This window comes from Taudactylus pleione, unplaced genomic scaffold, assembly GCF_031769625.1.
Source record: "Taudactylus pleione unplaced genomic scaffold, aTauple2 ptg002951l, whole genome shotgun sequence".
NCBI classification, from domain to species: domain Eukaryota; kingdom Metazoa; phylum Chordata; class Amphibia; order Anura; family Myobatrachidae; genus Taudactylus; species Taudactylus pleione.
In genome coordinates, this window is record NW_028287318.1 from 14,140 (window position 1) to 41,779 (window position 27,640).

Genomic DNA, 27,640 nt, shown 5'->3' on the forward strand with positions numbered 1-27,640 from the left:
GGGTGACAGCAGCAGAAATTCCCCATCCTCCTCCTCCTCACTAGTAGCGAACCCAGCAGAGGCCTTCAGGAAGCTCCCCATCCTCCTATTCACTAAGGGGTGACAGCAGCAGAGGACCTAGTCGTCCTCCTCCTCCTCACTAGTGGGAGACCATAGCAGAGAACCCCAGGGAGCTCCCAGTCTTCCTCCTCCTCAATAGTAGGCGAACCCAGCAGAGACCCTTAGGGAGCTCCTCGTCTTCCTAACTAGGGGGTGACGGCAGGGGGGGTATGGTGCTGAAGACTATGGGAAGACCCCTATCTCGTCCACACATTACCGCGGCTGACCTATAATGGCAGTAGAAAAGAGAAGGGGTTTAACCCCCTATTGTTCCTCAGCACACTGACTTATACTAGCAACAATATAAGAACACTATACGGTAATAGAATTTCTATAATGGCAGTAGACAGCATGGTTACTAGGCAGGAGCAGGTAACCCCCGTACATGATCTGTATGGGAGTCATTTCTTTGGGTGGGGATATTCTGTACCAGGAGGGGAATAAATATGCGGCACTAATCACATCGTCCCTCAGTGATCCTGACAGGGAAACACTCACCTTCTCTGGTTCAGCGTCCATCACCAAGTCTCCATACATATTCATTACCTGGCAAAGGACACAGGCGGTAATATCTATAACACAGTTACCATAACTGCACTCAGCGCTCCCCCCCTCCCCACTATTCCTGTACTGACCCCACACACAGCTCTGTCACTACACCTCCATCCTGTATCTCTCTACTATTCCTGTACTGACCACACACACACACTGCTCTGTCACTACACCTCCATCCTGTCCTGTACCTCTCTACTATTCCTGTACTGACCCCACACACACACACAGCTCTGTCACTACACCTCCATCCTGTCCTGTATATCTCTACTATTCCTGTACTGACCTCACACACACACAGCTCTGTCACTACACCTCCATCCTGTCCTGTCTCTCTCTACTATTCCTGTACAGACCTCACCCACACAGCTCTGTCACTACACCTCCATCCTGTCCTGTATCTCTCTACTATTCCTGTACTGACCTCACACAGCTCTGTCACTACACCTCCATCCTGTCCTGTATCTCTACTATTCCTGTACTGACCTCACACACACAGCTCTGTCACTACACCACCATCCTGTCCTGTATCTCTACTATTCCTGTACTGACCCCATACACACAGCTCTGTCACTACACCTCCACCCTGTCCTGTATCTCTCTACTATTCCTGTACTGACCCCACACACACAGCTCTGTCACTACACCACCATCCTGTCCTGTATCTCTACTATTCCTGTACTGATCACACACACACACACAGCTGTCACTACACCTCCATCCTGTCCTGTATCTCTCTACTATTCCTGCACTGACCCCACACACACAGCTCTGTCACTACACCTCCATCCTGTCCTGTATCTCTCTACTATTCCTGTACTGACCTCATACACACACAGCTCTTTCACTACACCTCCATCCTGTCCTGTACCTCTCTACTATTCCTGTACTGACCTCATACACACACAGCTCTTTCACTACACCTCCATCCTGTCCTGTATCTCTCTACTATTCCTGTACTGACCACACACACAGCTCTGTCACTACACCTCCACCCTTGGCAGTAAGTCATGATGATTTTAGGCTCATATGTTACCTGATCATTGAGCCAGTTCTGTCCATACAGGGTGCCCAGGTCATCCATGCTTAGAACATGCCTTTTGTAGGTAACACGGAAGGTGCGTAGCAGATTATTCCCAGGTAGACGCTGATATGACTGGATGACGTGTTGTACAACAGCTCTCCTGCAGATTATTGGAATTTACAGATGATGAACATTATACGTTCCCGGCCCAACCTTATAGAGCTTACACCCTAAGGCCTTCAGGCCAGACCCAGACATACCTGGCTGGAGTAGAAAACGACTGCTGGAATACATCTTCCAACTTGTCCAACACTTCTTCTGTTCCCAGTGGTATCAGGCTCCCATAAGACTGGAGAAACTGGTCCAGAATACCTGTAGGTCGGGGTGGGGGGGGGGGGGTAAGAGAGGCAGGACTGTCAGTCTGACATAGCCCTGGCGGATGGCGTCTCCATACCAATACTACACCGGTATATATAACGCACTGTAATATTGCAGAAATGGGGACAGACTGACAACAGATTGTATAAAGATTCAGAAAAACGCCCTCACTCTGTACGCAGGCCACGTGTTCCTCTGTAAGCGCCGAGGGTGGGACTTCCTTCTCTGGAGGCGGGGTTAAGCCATCTTGTCTGTGGGGACCATTAGGGGCTGGGATCTCCTGGGTCCCAATACTGCAGACATTGGTAATCAGGATGGTGTCTGAGTCTGCAGGGAGCGGAGAGAATCCATTGGGGAGTCCGAGAGGGTGACCTGAGGGAAGATAAGGACACGGCGATGGAGGACAGGCATCGGATGGTCAGTAAGAGGGGAGAGGGCTTTACGATCACCTTACTCACCCGTCTCCTCCTGGGCTAAATGATTGGCCAGCGATGTTTCTTCTGAAGATCCTCTGCGCTTTCCCAAGTGTAGACCCACAGAGCCACCTCCTCCTTCCCTCCTCCTACCCCAAATTCGCCTCCGCCACCCCCCTAAGCTCCCCCATATTTTCCAGTAAAAAGGCAGTGAGACTGTCCGCTTGTAGAGATGGAGATAAAGCGAGCGCAGAACGCGCAGCCGCTGCCTCCTCCCTCTCCTTTGTGGGCGCCTGCACGGCTTCCTCAGCTGCGGCTCATCTTCCTCCTCCTCCTCCTCTTCCTCCCAGTATTGCCCCTCCGGGGTCTGGAAAAGTTTGCTGTGTTTTCCATGAGGCAGTATGTGGCTGGGTAAGGGAGGAAGGTGGCGCTGTACTGGGGTGTGCCTCATCGTGGTGATCTGCGGAGAAGAAGCCAAAAATCGTTACCTCCTGGTGGAGTCAGGACACTCGGCGCTCGCAGTTACTCTGGCCAATCAGAGCAGCTTAACTTCTATAAATGACAGGGGGCAGTATCTGGCAGAGTACAGAAGCGACACTGCGGCACATACAGCTGTACATGTATAAATGATAGGGGGCAGTATCTGGCAGAGTACAGAAGCGACACTGCGGCACATACAGCTGTACATGTATAAATGACAGGGGGCAGTATCTGGCAGAGTACAGAAGCGACACTGCGGCACATACAGCTGTACATGTATAAATGACAGGGGGCAGTATCTGGCAGAGTACAGAAGCGACACTGCGGCACATACAGCTGTACAAGTATAAATGACAGGGGGCAGTATCTGGCAGAGTACGGAAGAGACACATACAGCTGTACATGTATAAATGACAGGGGGCAGTATCTGGCAGAGTACGGAAGAGACACATACAGCTGTACATGTATAAATGACAGGGAGCAGTATCTGGCAGAGTACGGAAGCGACACTGCGACACATACAGCTGTACATGTATAAATGACAGGGAGAAGTATCTGGCAGAGTACAGAAGCGACACTGCGGCACATACAGCTGTACAAGTATAAATGACAGGGGGCAGTATCTGCCAGAGTACAGAAGAGACACATACAGCTGTACATGTATAAATGACAGGGGGCAGTATCTGGCAGAGTACGGAAGCGACACTGCGACACATACAGCTGTACATGTATAAATGACAGGGAGCAGTATCTGGCAGAGTACGGAAGCGACACTGCGGCACATACAGCTGTACATGTATAAATGACAGGGGGCAGTATCTGGCAGAGTACGGAAGAGACACATACAGCTGTACATGTATAAATGACAGGGGGCAGTATCTGGCAGAGTACGGAAGCGACACTGCGACACATACAGCTGTACATGTATAAATGACAGGGAGCAGTATCTGGCAGAGTACGGAAGCGACACTGCGGCACATACAGCTGTACATGTATAAATGACAGGGGGCAGTATCTGGCAGAGTACGGAAGAGACACATACAGCTGTACATGTATAAATGACAGGGAGCAGTATCTGGCAGAGTACGGAAGCGACACTGCGACACATACAGCTGTACATGTATAAATGACAGGGAGAAGTATCTGGCAGAGTACAGAAGCGACACTGCGGCACATACAGCTGTACAAGTATAAATGACAGGGGGCAGTATCTGCCAGAGTACAGAAGAGACACATACAGCTGTACATGTATAAATGACAGGGGGCAGTATCTGGCAGAGTACGGAAGCGACACTGCGACACATACAGCTGTACATGTATAAATGACAGGGAGCAGTATCTGGCAGAGTACGGAAGCGACACTGCGGCACATACAGCTGTACATGTATAAATGACAGGGGGCAGTATCTGGCAGAGTACGGAAGCGACACTGCGGCACATACAGCTGTACATGTATAAATGACAGGGAGCAGTATCTGGCAGAGTACGGAAGAGACACATACAGCTGTACATGTATAAATGACAGGGAGCAGTATCTGGCAGAGTACGGAAGCGACACTGCGGCACATACAGCTGTACATGTATAAATGACAGGGGGCAGTATCTGGCAGAGTACAGAAGCGACACATACAGCTGTACATGTATAAATGACAGGGAGCAGTATCTGCCAGAGTACAGAAGCGACACTGCGGCACATACAGCTGTACAAGTATAAATGACAGGGGGCAGTATCTGCCAGAGTACAGAAGAGACACATACAGCTGTACATGTATAAATGACAGGGGGCAGTATCTGGCAGAGTACGGAAGCGACACTGCGGCACATACAGCTGTACATGTATAAATGACAGGGGGCAGTATCTGGCAGAGTACGGAAGAGACACATACAGCTGTACATGTATAAATGACAGGGGGCAGTATCTGGCAGAGTACGGAAGCGACACTGCGGCACATACAGCTGTACATGTATAAATGACAGGGGGCAGTATCTGGCAGAGTACAGAAGCGACACATACAGCTGTACATGTATAAATGACAGGGAGCAGTATCTGCCAGAGTACAGAAGCGACACTGCGGCACATACAGCTGTACAAGTATAAATGACAGGGGGCAGTATCTGCCAGAGTACAGAAGAGACACATACAGCTGTACATGTATAAATGACAGGGGGCAGTATCTGGCAGAGTACGGAAGCGACACTGCGGCACATACAGCTGTACATGTATAAATGACAGGGGGCAGTATCTGGCAGAGTACAGAAGCGACACTGCGGCACATACAGCTGTACATGTATAAATGACAGGGAGCAGTATCTGGCAGAGTACGGAAGAGACACATACAGCTGTACATGTATAAATGACAGGGAGCAGAATCTGGCAGAGTACGGAAGAGACACATACAGCTGTACATGTATAAATGACAGGGAGCAGTATCTGGCAGAGTACAGAAGCGACACTGCGGCACATACAGCTGTACATGTATAAATGACAGGGAGCAGTATCTGGCAGAGTACGGAAGAGACACATACAGCTGTACATGTATAAATGACAGGGGGCAGTATCTGGCAGAGTACGGAAGAGACACTGCGGCACATACAGCTGTACAAGTATAAATGACAGGGGGCAGTATCTGGCAGAGTACGGAAGAGACACATACAGCTGTACATGTATAAATGACAGGGGGCAGTATCTGGCAGAGTACGGAAGCGACACTGCGGCACATACAGCTGTACATGTATAAATGACAGGGGGCAGTATCTGGCAGAGTACGGAAGAGACACATACAGCTGTACATGTATAAATGACAGGGGGCAGTATCTGGCAGAGTACGGAAGCGGCACATACAGCTGTACATGTATAAATGACAGGGGGCAGTATCTGGCAGAGTACAGAAGCGACACATACAGCTGTACATGTATAAATGACAGGGAGCAGTATCTGGCAGAGTACGGAAGCGACACTGCGGCACATACAGCTGTACATGTATAAATGACAGGGAGAAGTATCTGGCAGAGTACAGAAGCGACACTGCGGCACATACAGCTGTACAAGTATAAATGACAGGGGGCAGTATCTGCCAGAGTACAGAAGAGACACATACAGCTGTACATGTATAAATGACAGGGGGCAGTATCTGGCAGAGTACGGAAGCGACACTGCGACACATACAGCTGTACATGTATAAATGACAGGGAGCAGTATCTGGCAGAGTACGGAAGCGACACTGCGGCACATACAGCTGTACATGTATAAATGACAGGGGGCAGTATCTGGCAGAGTACGGAAGCGACACTGCGGCACATACAGCTGTACATGTATAAATGACAGGGAGCAGTATCTGGCAGAGTACGGAAGAGACACATACAGCTGTACATGTATAAATGACAGGGAGCAGTATCTGGCAGAGTACGGAAGCGACACTGCGGCACATACAGCTGTACATGTATAAATGACAGGGGGCAGTATCTGGCAGAGTACAGAAGCGACACATACAGCTGTACATGTATAAATGACAGGGAGCAGTATCTGCCAGAGTACAGAAGCGACACTGCGGCACATACAGCTGTACAAGTATAAATGACAGGGGGCAGTATCTGCCAGAGTACAGAAGAGACACATACAGCTGTACATGTATAAATGACAGGGGGCAGTATCTGGCAGAGTACGGAAGCGACACTGCGGCACATACAGCTGTACATGTATAAATGACAGGGAGCAGTATCTGGCAGAGTACGGAAGAGACACATACAGCTGTACATGTATAAATGACAGGGGGCAGTATCTGGCAGAGTACGGAAGCGACACTGCGGCACATACAGCTGTACATGTATAAATGACAGGGGGCAGTATCTGGCAGAGTACAGAAGCGACACATACAGCTGTACATGTATAAATGACAGGGAGCAGTATCTGCCAGAGTACAGAAGCGACACTGCGGCACATACAGCTGTACAAGTATAAATGACAGGGGGCAGTATCTGCCAGAGTACAGAAGAGACACATACAGCTGTACATGTATAAATGACAGGGGGCAGTATCTGGCAGAGTACGGAAGCGACACTGCGGCACATACAGCTGTACATGTATAAATGACAGGGGGCAGTATCTGGCAGAGTACGGAAGAGACACATACAGCTGTACATGTATAAATGACAGGGGGCAGTATCTGGCAGAGTACGGAAGCGACACTGCGGCACATACAGCTGTACATGTATAAATGACAGGGGGCAGTATCTGGCAGAGTACAGAAGCGACACATACAGCTGTACATGTATAAATGACAGGGAGCAGTATCTGCCAGAGTACAGAAGCGACACTGCGGCACATACAGCTGTACAAGTATAAATGACAGGGGGCAGTATCTGGCAGAGTACGGAAGAGACACATACAGCTGTACATGTATAAATGACAGGGAGCAGTATCTGGCAGAGTACAGAAGCGACACATACAGCTGTACATGTATAAATGACAGGGAGCAGTATCTGGCAGAGTACAGAAGCGGCACATACAGCTGTACATGTATAAATGACAGGGAGCAGTATCTGGCAGAGTACGGAAGAGACACATACAGCTGTACATGTATAAATGACAGGGAGCAGTATCTGGCAGAGTACAGAAGCGACACTGCGGCACATACAGCTGTACATGTATAAATGACAGGGAGCAGTATCTGGCAGAGTACAGAAGCGACACTGCGGCACATACAGCTGTACATGTATAAATGACAGGGGGCAGTATCTGGCAGAGTACGGAAGAGACACATACAGCTGTACATGTATAAATGACAGGGGGCAGTATCTGGCAGAGTACGGAAGCGACACTGCGGCACATACAGCTGTACATGTATAAATGACAGGGGGCAGTATCTGGCAGAGTATGGAAGCGACACTGCGGCACATACAGCTGTACATGTATAAATGACAGGGAGCAGAATCTGGCAGAGTACGGAAGAGACACATACAGCTGTACATGTATAAATGACAGGGAGCAGTATCTGGCAGAGTACAGAAGCGACACTGCGGCACATACAGCTGTACATGTATAAATGACAGGGAGAAGTATCTGGCAGAGAACAGAAGCGACACTGCGGCACATACAGCTGTACATGTATAAATGACAGGGGGCAGTATCTGGCAGAGTACGGAAGAGACACATACAGCTGTACATGTATAAATGACAGGGAGCAGTATCTGGCAGAGTACAGAAGCGACACTGCGGCACATACAGCTGTACATGTATAAATGACAGGGAGCAGTATCTGGCAGAGTACAGAAGAGACACTGCGGCACATACAGCTGTACATCTATAAATGACAGGGGGCAGTATCTGCCAGAGTACAGAAGCGACACTGCGGCACATACAGCTGTACATGTATAAATGACAGGGGGCAGTATCTGCCAGAGTACAGAAGCGACACTGCGGCACATACAGCTGTACATGTATAAATGACAGGGGGTAGTATCTGGCAGAGTACAGAAGAGACACTGCAACACATACAGCTGTACATGTATAAATGACAGGGAGCAGTATCTGGCAGAGTACAGAAGACACACTGCGGCACATACAGCTGTACATGTATAAATTACATGGGGCAGTATCTGGCAGAGTACAGAAGCAGCACATACAGCAGTACATGTATAAATGACAGGGAGCAGTATCTGGCAGAGTACGGAAGCGACACTGCGGCACATACAGCTGTACATGTATAAATGACAGGGAGCAGTATCTGGCAGAGTACAGAAGCGACACATACAGCTGTACATGTATAAATGACAGGGAGCAGTATCTGGCAGAGTACAGAAGCGACACATACAGCTGTACATGTATAAATGACAGGGAGCAGTATCTGGCAGAGTACAGAAGAGACACATACAGCTGTACATGTATAAATGACAGGGGGCAGTATCTGGCAGAGTACAGAAGCGACACTGCGGCACACACAGCTGTACATGTATAAATGACAGGGGGCAGTATCTGGCAGAGTACGGACACTGCGGCACATACAGCTGTACATGTATAAATAACAGGGGGCAGTATCTGGCAGAGTACAGAAGCGACACTGCGGCACATACAGCTGTACATGTAAAAATGACAGGGGGCAGTATCTGGCAGAGTACAGAAGCGACACTGCGGCACACAGCTGTACATGTATAAATTACATGGGGCAGTATCTGGCAGAGTACAGAAGCAGCACATACAGCTGTACATGTATAAATGACAGGGGGCAGTATCTGGCAGAGTACAGAAGCGACACTGCGGCACATACAGCTGTACATGTATAAATGACAGGGGGCAGTATCTGGCAGAGTACGGAAGCGACACAGTGGCACATACAGCTGTACATGTATAAATGAAAGGGGGCAGTATCTGGCAGAGTACGGAAGCGACACTGCGGCACATACAGCTGTACATGTATAAATGATAGGGGGCAGTATCTGGCAGAGTACAGAAGCGACACTGCGGCACATACAGCTGTACATGTATAAATGACAGGGAGCAGTATCTGGCAGAGTACGGAAGCGACACTGCGGCACTTACTGCTCCCTGTCATTTATACATGTACAGCTGTATCTGGCAGAGTACAGAAGAGACACTGCGGCACATACAGCTGTACATGTATAAATGACAGGGAGCAGTATCTGGCAGAGTACGGAAGCAGCACATACAGCTGTACATGTATAAATGACAGGGAGCAGTATCTGGCAGAGTACGGAAGAGACACAGTGGCACATACAGCTGTACATGTATAAATGACAGGGAGCAGTATTTGGCAGAGTACAGAAGCGACACTGCGGCACATACAGCTGAACATGTATAAATGACAGGGGGCAGTATCTAGTAGAGCACAGAAGAGACACTGCGGCACATACAGCTGTACATGTATAAATGACAGGGAGCAGTATCTGGCAGAGTACAGAAGCGACACATACAGCTGTACATGTATAAATGACAGGGGGCAGTATCTGGCAGAGTACGGAAGCGACACAGTGGCACATACAGCTGTACATGTATAAATGACAGGGAGCAGTATCTGGCAGAGTACAGAAGCGACACATACAGCTGTACATGTATAAATGACAGGGAGCAGTATCTGGCAGAGTACAGAAGCGACACATACAGCTGTACATGTATAAATGACAGGGAGCAGTATCTGGCAGAGTACGGAAGCGGCACATACAGCTGTACATGTATAAATGACAGGGGGCAGTATCTGGCAGAGTACAGAAGAGACACTGCGGCACACACAGCTGTACATGTATAAATTACATGGGGCAGTATCTGGCAGAGTACAGAAGCGACACTGCGGCACACACAGCTGTACATGTATAATTGACAGGGAGCAGTATCTGGCAGAGTACAGAAGCGACACATACAGCTGTACATGTATAAATGACAGGGAGCAGTATCTGGCAGAGTACGGAAGCGACACTGCGGCACATACAGCTGTACATGTATAAATGACAGGGAGCAGTATCTGGCAGAGTACAGAAGCGACACATACAGCTGTACATGTATAAATGACAGGGAGCAGTATCTGGCAGAGTACAGAAGCAGCACATACAGCTGTACATGTATAAATGACAGGGGGCAGTATCTGGCAGAGTACGGAAGCGAAAGTGGCACATACAGCTGTACATGTATAAATGACAGGGAGCAGTATCTGGCAGAGTACGGAAGAGACACTGCGGCACATACAGCTGTACATGTATAAATGACAGGGGGCAGTATCTGGCAGAGTACGGAAGCGACACTGCGGCACATACAGCTGTACATGTATAAATGACAGGGAGCAGTATCTGGCAGAGTACGGAAGCGACACTGCGGCACATACAGCTGTACATGTATAAATGACAGGGGGCAGTATCTGGCAGAGTACGGACACTGCGGCACATACAGCTGTACATGTATAAATGACAGGGGGCAGAATCTGGCAGAGTACGGAAGCGACACTGCGGCACATACAGCTGTACATGTATAAATGACAGGGAGCAGTATCTGGCAGAGAACAGAAGCGACACTGCGACACATACAGCTGTACATGTATAAATGACAGGGAGCCGTATCTGGTAGAGAACAGAAGCGACACTGCGACACATACAGCTGTACATGTATAAATGACAGGGTGCAGTATCTGGCAGAGTATAGAAGCGACACATACAGCTGTACATGTATAAATGACAGGGAGCAGTATCTGGCAGAGTACAGAAGCGACACTGCGGCACATACAGCTGTACATGTATAAATGACAGGGGGCAGTATCTGGCAGAGTACAGAAGCGACACTGCGGCACATACAGCTGTACATGTATAAATGACGGAGCAGTATCTAGTAGAGCACAGAAGAGACACTGCGGCACATACAGCTGTACATGTATAAATGACAGGGAGCAGTATCTGGCAGAGTACAGAAGAGACACTGCGGCACATACAGCTGTATATGTATAAATGACAGGGGGCAGTATCTGGCAGAGTACAGAAGCGACACTGCGGAACATACAGCTGCAATGTATAAATGACAGGGAGCAGTATCTGGTAGAGTACGGAAGCGACACTGCGGCACATATAGCTGTACATGTATAAATGACAGGGAGCAGTATCTGGCAGAGTACGGAAGCGACACTGCGGCACATACAGCTGTACATGTATAAATGACAGGGGGCAGTATCTGGCAGAGTACGGACACTGCGGCACATACAGCTGTACATGTATAAATGACAGGGAGCAGTATCTGGCAGAGTACGGAAGCGACACTGCGGCACATACAGCTGTACATGTATAAATGACAGGGGGCAGTATCTGGCAGAGTACGGACACTGCGGCACATACAGCTGTACATGTATAAATGACAGGGGGCAGTATCTGGCAGAGTACGGAAGCGACACTGCGGCACATACAGCTGTACATGTATAAATGATAGGGGGCAGTATCTGGCAGAGTACAGAAGCGACACTGCGGCACATACAGCTGTACATGTATAAATGACAGGGAGCAGTATCTGGCAGAGTACGGAAGCGACACTGCGGCACTTACAGCTGTACATGTACAAATGATAGGGAGCAGTATCTGGCAGAGTACAGAAGAGACACTGCGGCACATACAGCTGTACATGTATAAATGACAGGGAGCAGTATCTGGCAGAGTACGGAAGCAGCACATACAGCTGTACATGTATAAATGACAGGGAGCAGTATCTGGCAGAGTACGGAAGAGACACTGCGGCACATAAAGCTGTACATGTATAAATGACAGGGAGCCGTATCTGGCAGAGAACAGAAGCGACACTGCGACACATACAGCTGTACATGTATAAATGACAGGGAGCCGTATCTGGCAGAGAACAGAAGCGACACTGCGACACATACAGCTGTACATGTATAAATGACAGGGTGCAGTATCTGGCAGAGTATAGAAGCGACACATACAGCTGTACATGTATAAATGACAGGGAGCAGTATCTGGCAGAGTACGGAAGCGACACTGCAGCACATACAGCTGTACATGTATAAATGACAGGGGGCAGTATCTGGCAGAGTATGGAAGCGACACTGCGGCACATACAGCTGAACATGTATAAATGACAGGGGGCAGTATCTGGCAGAGTACGGAAGCGACACTGCGGCACATACAGCTGTACATGTATAAATGATAGGGGGCAGTATCTGGCAGAGTACAGAAGCGACACTGCGGCACATACAGCTGTACATGTATAAATGACAGGGAGCAGTATCTGGCAGAGTACGGAAGCGACACTGCGGCACTTACAGCTGTACATGTACAAATGATAGGGAGCAGTATCTGGCAGAGTACAGAAGAGACACTGCGGCACATACAGCTGTACATGTATAAATGACAGGGAGCAGTATCTGGCAGAGTACGGAAGCAGCACATACAGCTGTACATGTATAAATGACAGGGAGCAGTATCTGGCAGAGTACGGAAGAGACACTGCGGCACATAAAGCTGTACATGTATAAATGACAGGGAGCCGTATCTGGCAGAGAACAGAAGCGACACTGCGACACATACAGCTGTACATGTATAAATGACAGGGAGCCGTATCTGGCAGAGAACAGAAGCGACACTGCGACACATACAGCTGTACATGTATAAATGACAGGGTGCAGTATCTGGCAGAGTATAGAAGCGACACATACAGCTGTACATGTATAAATGACAGGGAGCAGTATCTGGCAGAGTACGGAAGCGACACTGCAGCACATACAGCTGTACATGTATAAATGACAGGGGGCAGTATCTGGCAGAGTATGGAAGCGACACTGCGGCACATACAGCTGTACATGTATAAATGACAGGGAGCAGAATCTGGCAGAGTACGGAAGAGACACATACAGCTGTACATGTATAAATGACAGGGAGCAGTATCTGGCAGAGTACAGAAGCGACACTGCGGCACATACAGCTGTACATGTATAAATGACAGGGAGAAGTATCTGGCAGAGTACAGAAGCGACACTGCGGCACATACAGCTGTACATGTATAAATGACAGGGGGCAGTATCTGGCAGAGTACGGAAGAGACACATACAGCTGTACATGTATAAATGACAGGGAGCAGTATCTGGCAGAGTACAGAAGCGACACTGCGGCACATACAGCTGTACATGTATAAATGACAGGGAGCAGTATCTGGCAGAGTACAGAAAAGACACTGCGGCACATACAGCTGTACATCTATAAATGACAGGGGGCAGTATCTGCCAGAGTACAGAAGCGACACTGCGGCACATACAGCTGTACATGTATAAATGACAGGGGGCAGTATCTGCCAGAGTACAGAAGCGACACTGCGGCACATACAGCTGTACATGTATAAATGACAGGGGGTAGTATCTGGCAGAGTACAGAAGAGACACTGCAACACATACAGCTGTACATGTATAAATGACAGGGGGCAGTATCTGCCAGAGTACAGAAGCGACACTGCGGCACATACAGCTGTACATGTATAAATGACAGGGAGCAGTATCTGGCAGAGTACAGAAGACACACTGCGGCACATACAGCTGTACATGTATAAATTACATGGGGCAGTATCTGGCAGAGTACAGAAGCAGCACATACAGCAGTACATGTATAAATGACAGGGAGCAGTATCTGGCAGAGTACGGAAGCGACACTGCGGCACATACAGCTGTACATGTATAAATGACAGGGAGCAGTATCTGGCAGAGTACAGAAGCGACACATACAGCTGTACATGTATAAATGACAGGGAGCAGTATCTGGCAGAGTATAGAAGCGACACATACAGCTGTACATGTATAAATGACAGGGAGCAGTATCTGGCAGAGTACAGAAGAGACACATACAGCTGTACATGTATAAATGACAGGGGGCAGTATCTGGCAGAGTACAGAAGCGACACTGTGGCACACACAGCTGTACATGTATAAATGACAGGGGGCAGTATCTGGCAGAGTACGGACACTGCGGCACATACAGCTGTACATGTATAAATGACAGGGGGCAGTATCTGGCAGAGTACAGAAGCGACACTGCGGCACATACAGCTGTACATGTATAAATGACAGGGGGCAGTATCTGGCAGAGTACAGAAGCGACACTGCGGCACACAGCTGTACATGTATAAATTACATGGGGCAGTATCTGGCAGAGTACGGAAGCGACACTGCGGCACATACAGCTGTACATGTATAAATGATAGGGGGCAGTATCTGGCAGAGTACAGAAGCGACACTGCGGCACATATAGCTGTACATGTATAAATGACAGGGAGCAGTATCTGGCAGAGTACGGAAGCGACACTGCGGCACTTACTGCTCCCTGTCATTTATACATGTACAGCTGTATCTGGCAGAGTACAGAAGAGACACTGCGGCACATACAGCTGTACATGTATAAATGACAGGGAGCAGTATCTGGCAGAGTACGGAAGCAGCACATACAGCTGTACATGTATAAATGACAGGGAGCAGTATCTGGCAGAGTACGGAAGAGACACAGTGGCACATACAGCTGTACATGTATAAATGACAGGGAGCAGTATTTGGCAGAGTACAGAAGCGACACTGCGGCACATACAGCTGAACATGTATAAATGACAGGGGGCAGTATCTAGTAGAGCACAGAAGAGACACTGCGGCACATACAGCTGTACATGTATAAATGACAGGGAGCAGTATCTGGCAGAGTACAGAAGCGACACATACAGCTGTACATGTATAAATGACAGGGGGCAGTATCTGGCAGAGTACGGAAGCGACACAGTGGCACATACAGCTGTACATGTATAAATGACAGGGAGCAGTATCTGGCAGAGTACAGAAGCGACACATACAGCTGTACATGTATAAATGACAGGGAGCAGTATCTGGCAGAGTACAGAAGCGACACATACAGCTGTACATGTATAAATGACAGGGAGCAGTATCTGGCAGAGTACGGAAGCGGCACATACAGCTGTACATGTATAAATGACAGGGGGCAGTATCTGGCAGAGTACAGAAGAGACACTGCGGCACACACAGCTGTACATGTATAAATTACATGGGGCAGTATCTGGCAGAGTACAGAAGCGACACTGCGGCACACACAGCTGTACATGTATAATTGACAGGGAGCAGTATCTGGCAGAGTACAGAAGCGACACATACAGCTGTACATGTATAAATGACAGGGAGCAGTATCTGGCAGAGTACGGAAGCGACACTGCGGCACATACAGCTGTACATGTATAAATGACAGGGAGCAGTATCTGGCAGAGTACAGAAGCGACACATACAGCTGTACATGTATAAATGACAGGGAGCAGTATCTGGCAGAGTACAGAAGCAGCACATACAGCTGTACATGTATAAATGACAGGGGGCAGTATCTGGCAGAGTACGGAAGCGAAAGTGGCACATACAGCTGTACATGTATAAATGACAGGGAGCAGTATCTGGCAGAGTACGGAAGAGACACTGCGGCACATACAGCTGTACATGTATAAATGACAGGGGGCAGTATCTGGCAGAGTACAGAAGCGACACTGCGGAACATACAGCTGTACATGTATAAATGACAGGGAGCAGTATCTGGCAGAGTACGGAAGCGACACTGCGGCACATACAGCTGTACATGTATAAATGACAGGGAGCAGTATCTGGCAGAGTACGGAAGCGACACTGCGGCACATACAGCTGTACATGTATAAATGACAGGGGGCAGTATCTGGCAGAGTACGGACACTGCGGCACATACAGCTGTACATGTATAAATGACAGGGGGCAGAATCTGGCAGAGTACGGAAGCGACACTGCGGCACATACAGCTGTACATGTATAAATGACAGGGAGCAGTATCTGGCAGAGAACAGAAGCGACACTGCGACACATACAGCTGTACATGTATAAATGACAGGGAGCCGTATCTGGCAGAGAACAGAAGCGACACTGCGACACATACAGCTGTACATGTATAAATGACAGGGTGCAGTATCTGGCAGAGTATAGAAGCGACACATACAGCTGTACATGTATAAATGACAGGGAGCAGTATCTGGCAGAGTACAGAAGCGACACTGCGGCACATACAGCTGTACATGTATAAATGACAGGGGGCAGTATCTGGCAGAGTACAGAAGCGACACTGCGGCACATACAGCTGTACATGTATAAATGACGGAGCAGTATCTAGTAGAGCACAGAAGAGACACTGCGGCACATACAGCTGTACATGTATAAATGACAGGGAGCAGTATCTGGCAGAGTACAGAAGAGACACTGCGGCACATACAGCTGTATATGTATAAATGACAGGGGGCAGTATCTGGCAGAGTACAGAAGCGACACTGCGGAACATACAGCTGTACATGTATAAATGACAGGGAGCAGTATCTGGTAGAGTACGGAAGCGACACTGCGGCACATATAGCTGTACATGTATAAATGACAGGGAGCAGTATCTGGCAGAGTACGGAAGCGACACTGCGGCACATACAGCTGTACATGTATAAATGACAGGGGGCAGTATCTGGCAGAGTACGGACACTGCGGCACATACAGCTGTACATGTATAAATGACAGGGAGCAGTATCTGGCAGAGTACGGAAGCGACACTGCGGCACATACAGCTGTACATGTATAAATGACAGGGGGCAGTATCTGGCAGAGTACGGACACTGCGGCACATACAGCTGTACATGTATAAATGACAGGGGGCAGTATCTGGCAGAGTACGGAAGCGACACTGCGGCACATACAGCTGTACATGTATAAATGATAGGGGGCAGTATCTGGCAGAGTACAGAAGCGACACTGCGGCACATACAGCTGTACATGTATAAATGACAGGGAGCAGTATCTGGCAGAGTACGGAAGCGACACTGCGGCACTTACAGCTGTACATGTATAAATGATAGGGAGCAGTATCTGGCAGAGTACAGAAGAGACACTGCGGCACATACAGCTGTACATGTATAAATGACAGGGAGCAGTATCTGGCAGAGTACGGAAGCAGCACATACAGCTGTACATGTATAAATGACAGGGAGCAGTATCTGGCAGAGTACGGAAGCGACACTGCAGCACATACAGCTGTACATGTATAAATGACAGGGAGCAGTATCTGGCAGAGTACGGAAGCGACACTGCAGCACATACAGCTGTACATGTATAAATGACAGGGAGCAGTATTTGGCAGAGTACAGAAGCGACACTGCGGCACATACAGCTGTACATGTATAAATGACAGGGGGCAGTATCTGGCAGAGTACAGAAGAGACACTGCGGCACATACAGCTGTACATGTATAAATGACAGGGGGCAGTATCTGGCAGAGTACGGACACTGCGGCACATACAGCTGTACATGTATAAATGACAGGGGGTAGTATCTGGCAGAGTACAGAAGCGACACTGCGGCATACACAGCTGTACATGTATAAATGACAGGGGGCAGTATCTGGATAAATGACAGGGGGCAGTATCTGGCAGAGTACAGAAGCTATACGCACATATAGCTGTACATGTATAAATGACAGGGGGCAGTATCTGGATAAATGACAGGGAGCAGTATCTGGCAGAGTACAGAAGAGACACTGCGGCACATACAGCTGTACATGTATAAATGACAGGGGGCAGTATCTGGCAGAGTACAGAAGCTATACGCACACATAGCTGTACCACATAATCTGGACTATACAGACATATCCCATAGTTCCTGCTCACCACAATACACAGCAGATATATGGCAACTGATGGAACCAGAATATGAGTGCAGTGATTAGCACAGATATTAATGGAGTAATTAGTAGTGCACAGATAAACATTAGGACTACAATGTAAAGTAGAGTAACTGAAGGTGCACTGTATAATTGGGGCTGCACAGAGACTTGCAGTATACAGATAGTTATAAATGGGATTTAGCGAGATACATCGTATAACCAGAAGTGCATTAACATAGGATAAAACGGTGGGGCACACAGGCGCAAAGCAGGGTATATAAATGTAGCGCAAGGTATAACAGGAGCATACAGATGTCATGCAGGGAATGAGGGGGGGGTGGAATACAGATATAATGCAAGGTATAATGGGGGGGATACAGATGTAATGCAGGGTATACTTGAGGGGGAGGATATAGATGTGATGCAGGGTATAATGGGGGGGGATATAGATGTGATGCAGGGTATAATGGGGGGGATATAGATGTGATGCAGGGTATAATGGGGGGGGATGCTAGTGTTCACACTAGGGTGATCAACAAGCAGGGCACCTTCCAGGAGAAGAAGCGGGGACATGGCTTCATATCACCCCCCTGTTCATCACTATAGGGGGCATGCCTAGCACTTAGAGATGATTGGCTGCCCCCTATCTCTCCCCTGGCCGTGATTGCCAAATCTCAATTTTTCCCACCGGCAGGAAACTGCGGCCCACGGATGGGGACGACTTAAGGCAGGCCGCTTCAGCAGGGTGCGGACATAAAGTCAGGAAGCATTTTACCATTTGAAAAATGGGGCAGGGAACAGCGCCCGGCTGAAACAGCTTAGGGCCATATCCAATTAGCAGCAAAAAAAAAACTGCCGCTTTCGCAAAAAAATAAAACACAGGAGAAAAGTTCACCATCCCAGACCAGGCGGAAAAAAAAATCCCTATTTTTGGCTAAAAATGTCAGGATTTCAATCAGAACCCTTTAGACACAACCCCTAAATTTGTAAGTTTTGTACTTTGTCGAAATACTACCGTGCAAATTTTTGGCAAAAAAATCGTTGATCTAGGTTTTAACGTATCGGGTGAGATTTTTCAATGGGCCGTATGGATGCGTCAAGTGTTTTAAATATCGCAAGTGGTCGCAGAGGGCAGTTTTCAAAATTGTGTTTTTACGACACTAAAATATACTTGCACCCATTTTAACGTACCCCCAATTTACGTGGAATTGTAATTTCCTGGAAAGAAAATACTCTCTGTCTTTTTATCAACACGGCCATTTTTTGCCAAAGTAGGCAACTTACGATTTGTAATGTTTTTTTAAAACACCCGTTTTCACCGCTGACTGAATAAGGCCCTTAGTGGGAACACTAGATACAGATGTAATGCAGGGTATAATAGGGGGGGATACAGAGGTGATGAAGGGTATAATAGGGGGGATACAGAGGTAATGCAGGGTATAATAGGGGGGATACAGAGGTAATGCAGGGTATAATAGGGGGATACAGAGGTAATGCAGGGTATACAGAGGTAATGCAGGGTATAATTGGGGGATACAGAGGTAATGCAGGGTATAATAGGGGGTATACAGAGGTAATGCAGGGTATAATTGGGGGATACAGAGGTAATGCAGGGTATAATAGGGGGTATACAGAGGTAATGCAGGGTATAATTGGGGGATACAGAGGTAATGCAGGGTATAATAGGGGGTATACAGAGGTAATGCAGGGTATAATTGGGGGATACAGAGGTAATGCAGAGTATAATAGGGGGGATACAGATGTAATGCAGGGTATAATAGGGGGGATACAGAGGTAATGCAGGGTATAATAGGGGGGATACAGAGGTAATGCAGGGTATAATAGGGGGGATACAGAGGTAATGCAGGGTATAATAGGGGGGATACAGAGGTAATGCAGGGTATAATAGGGGGGATACAGAGGTAATGCAGGGTATAATAGGGGGGATACAGAGGTAATGCAGGGTATAATAGGGGGGATACAGATGTAATGCAGGGTATAATAGGGGGGATACAGAGGTAATGCAGGGTATAATTGGGGGATACAGAGGTAATGCAGGGTATAATAGGGGGGATACAGAGGTAATGCAGGGTATAATAGGGGGGATACAGAGGTAATGCAGGGTATAATAGGGGGGATACAGAGGTAATGCAGGGTATAATAGGGGGGATACAGAGGTAATGCAGGGTATAATAGGGGGGATACAGAGGTAATGCAGGGTATAATAGGGGGGATACAGAGGTAATGCAGGGTATAATAGGGGGGATACAGAGGTAATGCAGGGTATAATAGGGGGGATACAGAGGTAATGCAGGGTATAATAGGGGGGATACAGAGGTAATGCAGGGTATAATAGGGGGGATACAGAGGTAATGCAGGGTATAATAGGGGGGATATAGAGGTAATGCAGGGTATAATAGGGGGGATACAGAGGTAATGCAGGGTATAATAGGGGGGATACAGAGGTAATGCAGGGTATAGTAGGGGGGGATACAGAGGTAATGCAGGGTATAATAGGGGGGATACAGAGGTAATGCAGGGTATAGTAGGGGGGGATACAGAGGTAATGCAGGGTATAATAGGGGGGATACAGAGGTAATGCAGGGTATAATAGGGGGGATACAGTGGTAATGCAGGGTATAATAGGGGGGATACAGAGGTAATGCAGAGTATAAGAGGGGGGGGTACAGAGGTAATGCAGGGTATAATGGGGGGGGGTACAGAGGTAATGCAGGGTATAATAGGGGGGGATACAGAGGTAATGCAGGGTATAATAGGGGGGGATACAGAGGTAATGCAGGGTATAATAGGGGGATACAGAGGTAATGCAGAGTATAATAGGGGGGGATACAGAGGTAATGCAGGGTATAATAGGGGGGGATACAGAGGTAATGCAGGGTATAATAGGGGGGGTACAGAGGTAATGCAGGGTATAATAGGGGGGGGTACAGAGGTAATGCAGGGTATAATAGGGGGGATACAGAGGTAATGCAGGGTATAATAGGGGGGATACAGAGGTAATGCAGGGTATAATAGGGGGGATACAGAGGTAATGCAGGGTATAATAGGGGGGATACAGAGGTAATGCAGGGTATAATAGGGGGGATATAGAGGTAATGCAGGGTATAATAGGGGGGATACAGAGGTAATGCAGGGTATAATAGGGGGGGATACAGAGGTAATGCAGGGTATAATAGAGGGGGATACAGAGGTAATGCAGAGTATAATAGGGGGGATACAGAGGTAATGCAGGGTATAATGGGGGGGATACAGAGGTAATGCAGGGTATAATGGGGGGGGATACAAAGGTAATGCAGGGTATAATAGGGGGGGATACAGAGGTAATGCAGAGTATAATAGGGGGGGGGGTACAGAGGTAATGCAGGGTATAATGGGGGGGGTACAGAGGTAATGCAGGGTATAATAGGGGGGTACAGAGGTAATGCAGGGTATAATAGGGGGGGGGTATAGAGGTAATGCAGGGTATAATAGGGGGGGATACAGAGGTAATGCAGGGTATAACAGGGGGGATACAGAGGTAATGCAGGGTATAATTGGGGGGGTACAGAGGTAATGCAGAGTATAATAGGGGGGGATACAGAGGTAATGCAGGGTATAATAGGGGGATACAGAGGTAATGCAGGGTATAATAGGGGGGGGTACAGAGGTAATGCAGGGTATAATAGGGGGGGGTACAGAGGTAATGCAGGGTATAATAGGGGGGGGGTACAGAGGTAATGCAGGGTATAACAGGGGGGATACAGATGTAATGCAGGGTATAATTGGGGGATACAGAGGTAATGCAGGGTATAATAGGGGGGATACAGAGGTAATGCAGAGTATAATAGGAGGATACAGAGGTAATGCAGGGTATAATAGGGGGGATACAGAGGTATTGCAGGGTATAATAGGGGGGGGGTACAGAGGTAATGCAGGGTATAATAGGGGGGGGTACAGAGGTAATGCAGGGTATAATAGGGGGGATACAGAGGTAATGCAGGGTATAATAGGGGGGATACAGAGGTAATGCAGGGTATAATAGGGGGGGATACAGAGGTAATGCAGGGTATAATAGGGGGGGATACAGAGGTAATGCAGGGTATAATAGGGGGGGATACAGAAGTAATGCAGGGTATAATAGGGGGGATACAGTGGTAATGCAGAGTATAATAGGGGGGGATACAGAGGTAATGCAGAGTATAATAGGGGGGATACAGAGGTAATGCAGAGTATAATAGGGGGGATACAGAGGTAATGCAGAGTATAATAGGGGGGATACAGAGGTAATGCAGGGTATAATAGGGGGGATACAGAGGTAATGCAGGGTATAATAGGGGGATACAGAGGTAATGCAGGGTATAATAGGGGGGGGTACAGAGGTAATGCAGGGTATAATAGGGGGGGGTACAGAGGTAATGCAGGGTATAATAGGGGGGGGGGTACAGAGGTAATGCAGGGTATAATAGGGGGGGGGGTACAGAGGTAATGCAGGGTATAATAGGGGGGATACAGAGGTAATGCAGGGTATAATAGGGGGGATACAGAGGTAATGCAGGGTATAATAGGGGGGGATACAGAGGTAATGCAGGGTATAATAGGGGGGGATACAGAGGTAATGCAGGGTATAATAGGGGGGATACAGTGGTAATGCAGAGTATAATAGGGGGGGATACAGAGGTAATGCAGAGTATAATAGGGGGGATACAGAGGTAATGCAGAGTATAATAGGGGGGATACAGAGGTAATGCAGGGTATAATAGGGGGGATACAGAAGTAATGCAGGGTATAATAGGGGGGATACAGTGGTAATGCAGAGTATAATAGGGGGGATACAGAGGTAATGCAGGGTATAATGGGGGGGACGCCGGGGAGGGAGCGGGGGACGCCGGGGGAAGCACCGGGCCCTCACATGTCCGTAGATCCAGCACAGGGTCCCCCGGGTCCTCTCATCCCCTTCCCGGTCTCCGGGTCGCGCTCTTTTCTCTCAGTCGTCGTCGGTTATAGCAGGCGCTGGAATGTGACGTCAGAGTGGTCGCGCTGACGGGGCCCCGCCTCCTGCAGGGAGAGGGACCGGATCGCTATGGAAACGCCTCCCCCGGCCCGGAAGCGCCGCCATTTTGGGGCTCTCTGTGCGAAGCCTGCTGCTGCTTCTTGCCGTGTCAGGGAGCCAGGGGTCCGCCATGTTGGTGCTCCCGGCGGCCATGTTCTTACACTTCCCTTTCTCAGGAGCTAGGGCGCTGAGCGCGGTGCTGTGAGGAGGCGGCCGCCATGACAGTACACCCGCCCAGCCAGAGCTGACGCCATCTTACTACACCCGGAGCGCCCGGGCACGTGTGCTTTGTGCTGCAGGGCTGGTGCCCCCGCCTCAACCCCCAGCGCCTGCTCTGCCTTGTGCCAGGGTAGTGTCTAAATCTCCTTCGACAGGGACTGAGCTTAGTTGACAGCTCCAACTGCAACCCCTGTCCAGTTACCTACCTGCCCCCCGTGTGCTATTACCTACCTGCCCCCCGTGTGCTATTACCTACCTGCCCCCCGTGTGCTATTACCTACCTGCACCCCCTGTGCTATTACCTACCTGCCCCCCGTGTGCTATTACCTACCTGCACCCCCTATGCTATTACCTACCTGCACCCCCTGTGCTATTACCTACCTGCACCCCCTGTGCTATTACCTACCTGCACACCCTGTGCTATTACCTACCTGCACACCCTGTGCTGCTATCACCTGCATCCCCTGTGCTGCTATCACCTGCACCCCCTGTGCTATTACCTACCTGCACCCCCAGTGCTGCTATCACCTGCACCCCCAGTGCTATTACCTACCTGCACCCCCTGTGCTGCTATCACCTGCACCCCCTGTGCTATTACCTACCTGCACCCCCTGTGCTATTACCTACCTGCACCCCCTGTGCTATTAACTACCTGCACCCCCTGTGCTATTACCTACCTGCACCCCCTGTGCTATTACCTACCTGCCCCCCCTGTGCTATTACCTACCTGCCCCCCCTGTGCTATTACCTACCTGCCCCCCGTGTGCTATTACCTACCTGCACCCCCTGTGCTGCTATCACCTGCACCCCCTGTGCTATTACCTACCTGCACACCCTGTGCTATTACCTACCTGCACACCCTGTGCTGCTATCACCTGCATCCCCTGTGCTGCTATCACCTGCACCCCCTGTGCTATTACCTACCTGCACCCCCAGTGCTGCTATCACCTGCACCCCCTGTGCTATTACCTACCTGCACCCCCTGTGCTGCTATCACCTGCACCCCCTGTGCTATTACCTACCTGCACCCCCTGTGCTATTACCTACCTGCACCCCCTGTGCTATTACCTACCTGCACCCCCTGTGCTATTACCTACCTGCACCCCCTGTGCTGCTATCACCTGCACACCCTGTGCTATTACCTACCTGCACACCCTGTGCTATTACCTACCTGCACACCCTGTGCTGCTCTCTCCTGCATCCCCTGTGCTATTACCTACCTGCACACCCTGTGCTATTACCTACCTGCACACCCTGTGCTATTACCTACCTGCCCCCCGTGTGCTATTACCTACCTGCACCCCCTGTGCTATTACCTACCTGCCCCCCGTGTGCTATTACCTACCTGCACCCCCTGTGCTGCTATCACCTGCACCCCCTGTGCTATTACCTACCTGCCCCCCGTGTGCTATTACCTACCTGCACACCCTGTGCTATTACCTACCTGCACACCCTGTGCTATTACCTACCTGCACACCCTGTGCTGCTATCACCTGCACCCCCTGTGCTATTACCTACCTGCACCCCCAGTGCTGCTATCACCTGCACCCCCTGTGCTATTACCTACCTGCACCCCCTGTGCTATTACCTACCTGCACCCCGTGTGCTATTACCTACCTGCCCCCCGTGTGCTATTACCTACCTACACCCCCTGTGCTATTACCTACCTGCCCCCCGTGTGCTATTACCTACCTGCACCCCCTGTGCTATTACCTACCTGCACACCCTGTGCTGCTATCACCTGCACCCCCTGTGCTATTACCTACCTGCACCCCCTGTGCTGCTATCACCTGCACCCCCTGTGCTATTACCTACCTGCACCCCCTGTGCTATTACCTACCTGCCCCCCGTGTGCTATTACCTACCTACATCCCCCGGTGCTATTACCTACCTGCCCCCCGTGTGCTATTACCTACCTGCACCCCCTGTGCTATTACCTACCTGCACCCCCTGTGCTATTACCTACCTGCACACCCTGTGCTATTACCTACCTGCACACCCTGTGCTGCTATCACCTGCACCCCCTGTGCTGCTATCACCTGCACCCCCTGTGCTGCTATCACCTGCACCCCCTGTGCTATTACCTACCTGCACCCCCTGTGCTATTACCTACCTGCACCCTCTGTGCTATTACCTACCTGCCCCCCGTGTGCTATTACCTACCTGCACCCCCTGTGCTATTACCTACCTGCACACCCTGTGCTATTACCTACCTGCACACCCTGTGCTATTACCTACCTGCACACCCTGTGCTGCTATCACCTGCATCCCCTGTGCTGCTATCACCTGCACCCCCTGTGCTATTACCTACCTGCACCCCCAGTGCTGCTATCACCTGCACCCCCTGTGCTATTACCTTCCTGCACCCCCTGTGCTGCTATCACCTGCACCCCCTGTGCTATTACCTACCTGCACCCCCTGTGCTATTACCTACCTGCACCCCCTGTGCTATTACCTACCTGCACCCCCTGTGCTATTACCTACCTGCACACCCTGTGCTGCTATCACCTGCATCCCCTGTGCTGCTATCACCTGCACCCCCTGTGCTATTACCTACCTGCACCCCCAGTGCTGCTATCACCTGCACCCCCAGTGCTATTACCTACCTGCACCCCCTGTGCTGCTATCACCTGCACCCCCTGTGCTATTACCTACCTGCACCCCCTGTGCTATTACCTACCTGCACCCCCTGTGCTATTACCTACCTGCCCCCCTGTGCTATTACCTACCTGCACCCCCTGTGCTATTACCTACCTGCACCCCCTGTGCTATTACCTACCTGCCCCCCCTGTGCTATTACCTACCTGCCCCCCGTGTGCTATTACCTACCTGCACCCCCTGTGCTGCTATCACCTGCACCCCCTGTGCTATTACCTACCTGCACACCCTGTGCTATTACCTACCTGCACACCCTGTGCTGCTATCACCTGCATCCCCTGTGCTGCTATCACCTGCACCCCCTGTGCTATTACCTACCTGCACCCCCAGTGCTGCTATCACCTGCACCCCCTGTGCTATTACCTACCTGCACCCCCTGTGCTGCTATCACCTGCACCCCCTGTGCTATTACCTACCTGCACCCCCTGTGCTATTACCTACCTGCACCCCCTGTGCTATTACCTACCTGCACCCCCTGTGCTGCTATCACCTGCACCCCCTGTGCTGCTATCACCTGCACACCCTGTGCTATTACCTACCTGCACACCCTGTGCTATTACCTACCTGCACACCCTGTGCTGCTCTCTCCTGCATCCCCTGTGCTATTACCTACCTGCACACCCTGTGCTATTACCTACCTGCCCCCCGTGTGCTATTACCTACCTGCACCCCCTGTGCTATTACCTACCTGCCCCCCGTGTGCTATTACCTACCTGCACCCCCTGTGCTGCTATCACCTGCACCCCCTGTGCTATTACCTACCTGCCCCCCGTGTGCTATTACCTACCTGCACACCCTGTGCTATTACCTACCTGCACACCCTGTGCTGCTATCACCTGCACCCCCTGTGCTATTACCTACCTGCACCCCCAGTGCTGCTATCACCTGCACCCCCTGTGCTATTACCTACCTGCACCCCCTGTGCTATTACCTACCTGCACCCCGTGTGCTATTACCTACCTGCCCCCCGTGTGCTATTACCTACCTACACCCCCTGTGCTATTACCTACCTGCCCCCCGTGTGCTATTACCTACCTGCACCCCCTGTGCTATTACCTACCTGCACACCCTGTGCTGCTATCACCTGCACCCCCTGTGCTATTACCTACCTGCACCCCCTGTGCTGCTATCACCTGCACCCCCTGTGCTATTACCTACCTGCACCCCCTGTGCTATTACCTACCTGCCCCCCGTGTGCTATTACCTACCTACACCCCCTGTGCTATTACCTACCTGCCCCCCGTGTGCTATTACCTACCTGCACCCCCTGTGCTATTACCTACCTGCACCCCCTGTGCTATTACCTACCTGCACACCCTGTGCTATTACCTACCTGCACACCCTGTGCTGCTATCACCTGCACCCCCTGTGCTGCTATCACCTGCACCCCCTGTGCTGCTATCACCTGCACCCCCTGTGCTATTACCTACCTGCACCCCCTGTGCTATTACCTACCTGCCCCCCCTGTGCTATTACCTACCTGCACCCCCTGTGCTATTACCTACCTGCACACCCTGTGCTATTACCTACCTGCACACCCTGTGCTATTACCTACCTGCACACCCTGTGCTGCTATCACCTGCA

The 27,640-nt window shown here is 49.8% G+C and overlaps 1 protein-coding gene across 1 annotated transcript; it reads right to left on the reverse strand.

Annotated features, from left to right (window-relative positions):
- Window positions 1-597: 597 nt before the first annotated feature.
- LOC148431070 (sentrin-specific protease 3-like) lies at window positions 598-23,207 on the reverse strand (the record flags this gene model as incomplete). Its single annotated transcript, XM_088466376.1, has 6 exons — window positions 23,039-23,207; window positions 2,512-2,926; window positions 2,225-2,425; window positions 1,936-2,047; window positions 1,688-1,835; window positions 598-645 (listed from the first exon to the last, which is right to left on the reverse strand). Coding segments are annotated over exons 2-6 (915 nt in total), but the record flags the coding sequence as incomplete, so codon positions are not given.
- Between the last annotated feature and the right edge of the window lie 4,433 nt (window positions 23,208-27,640).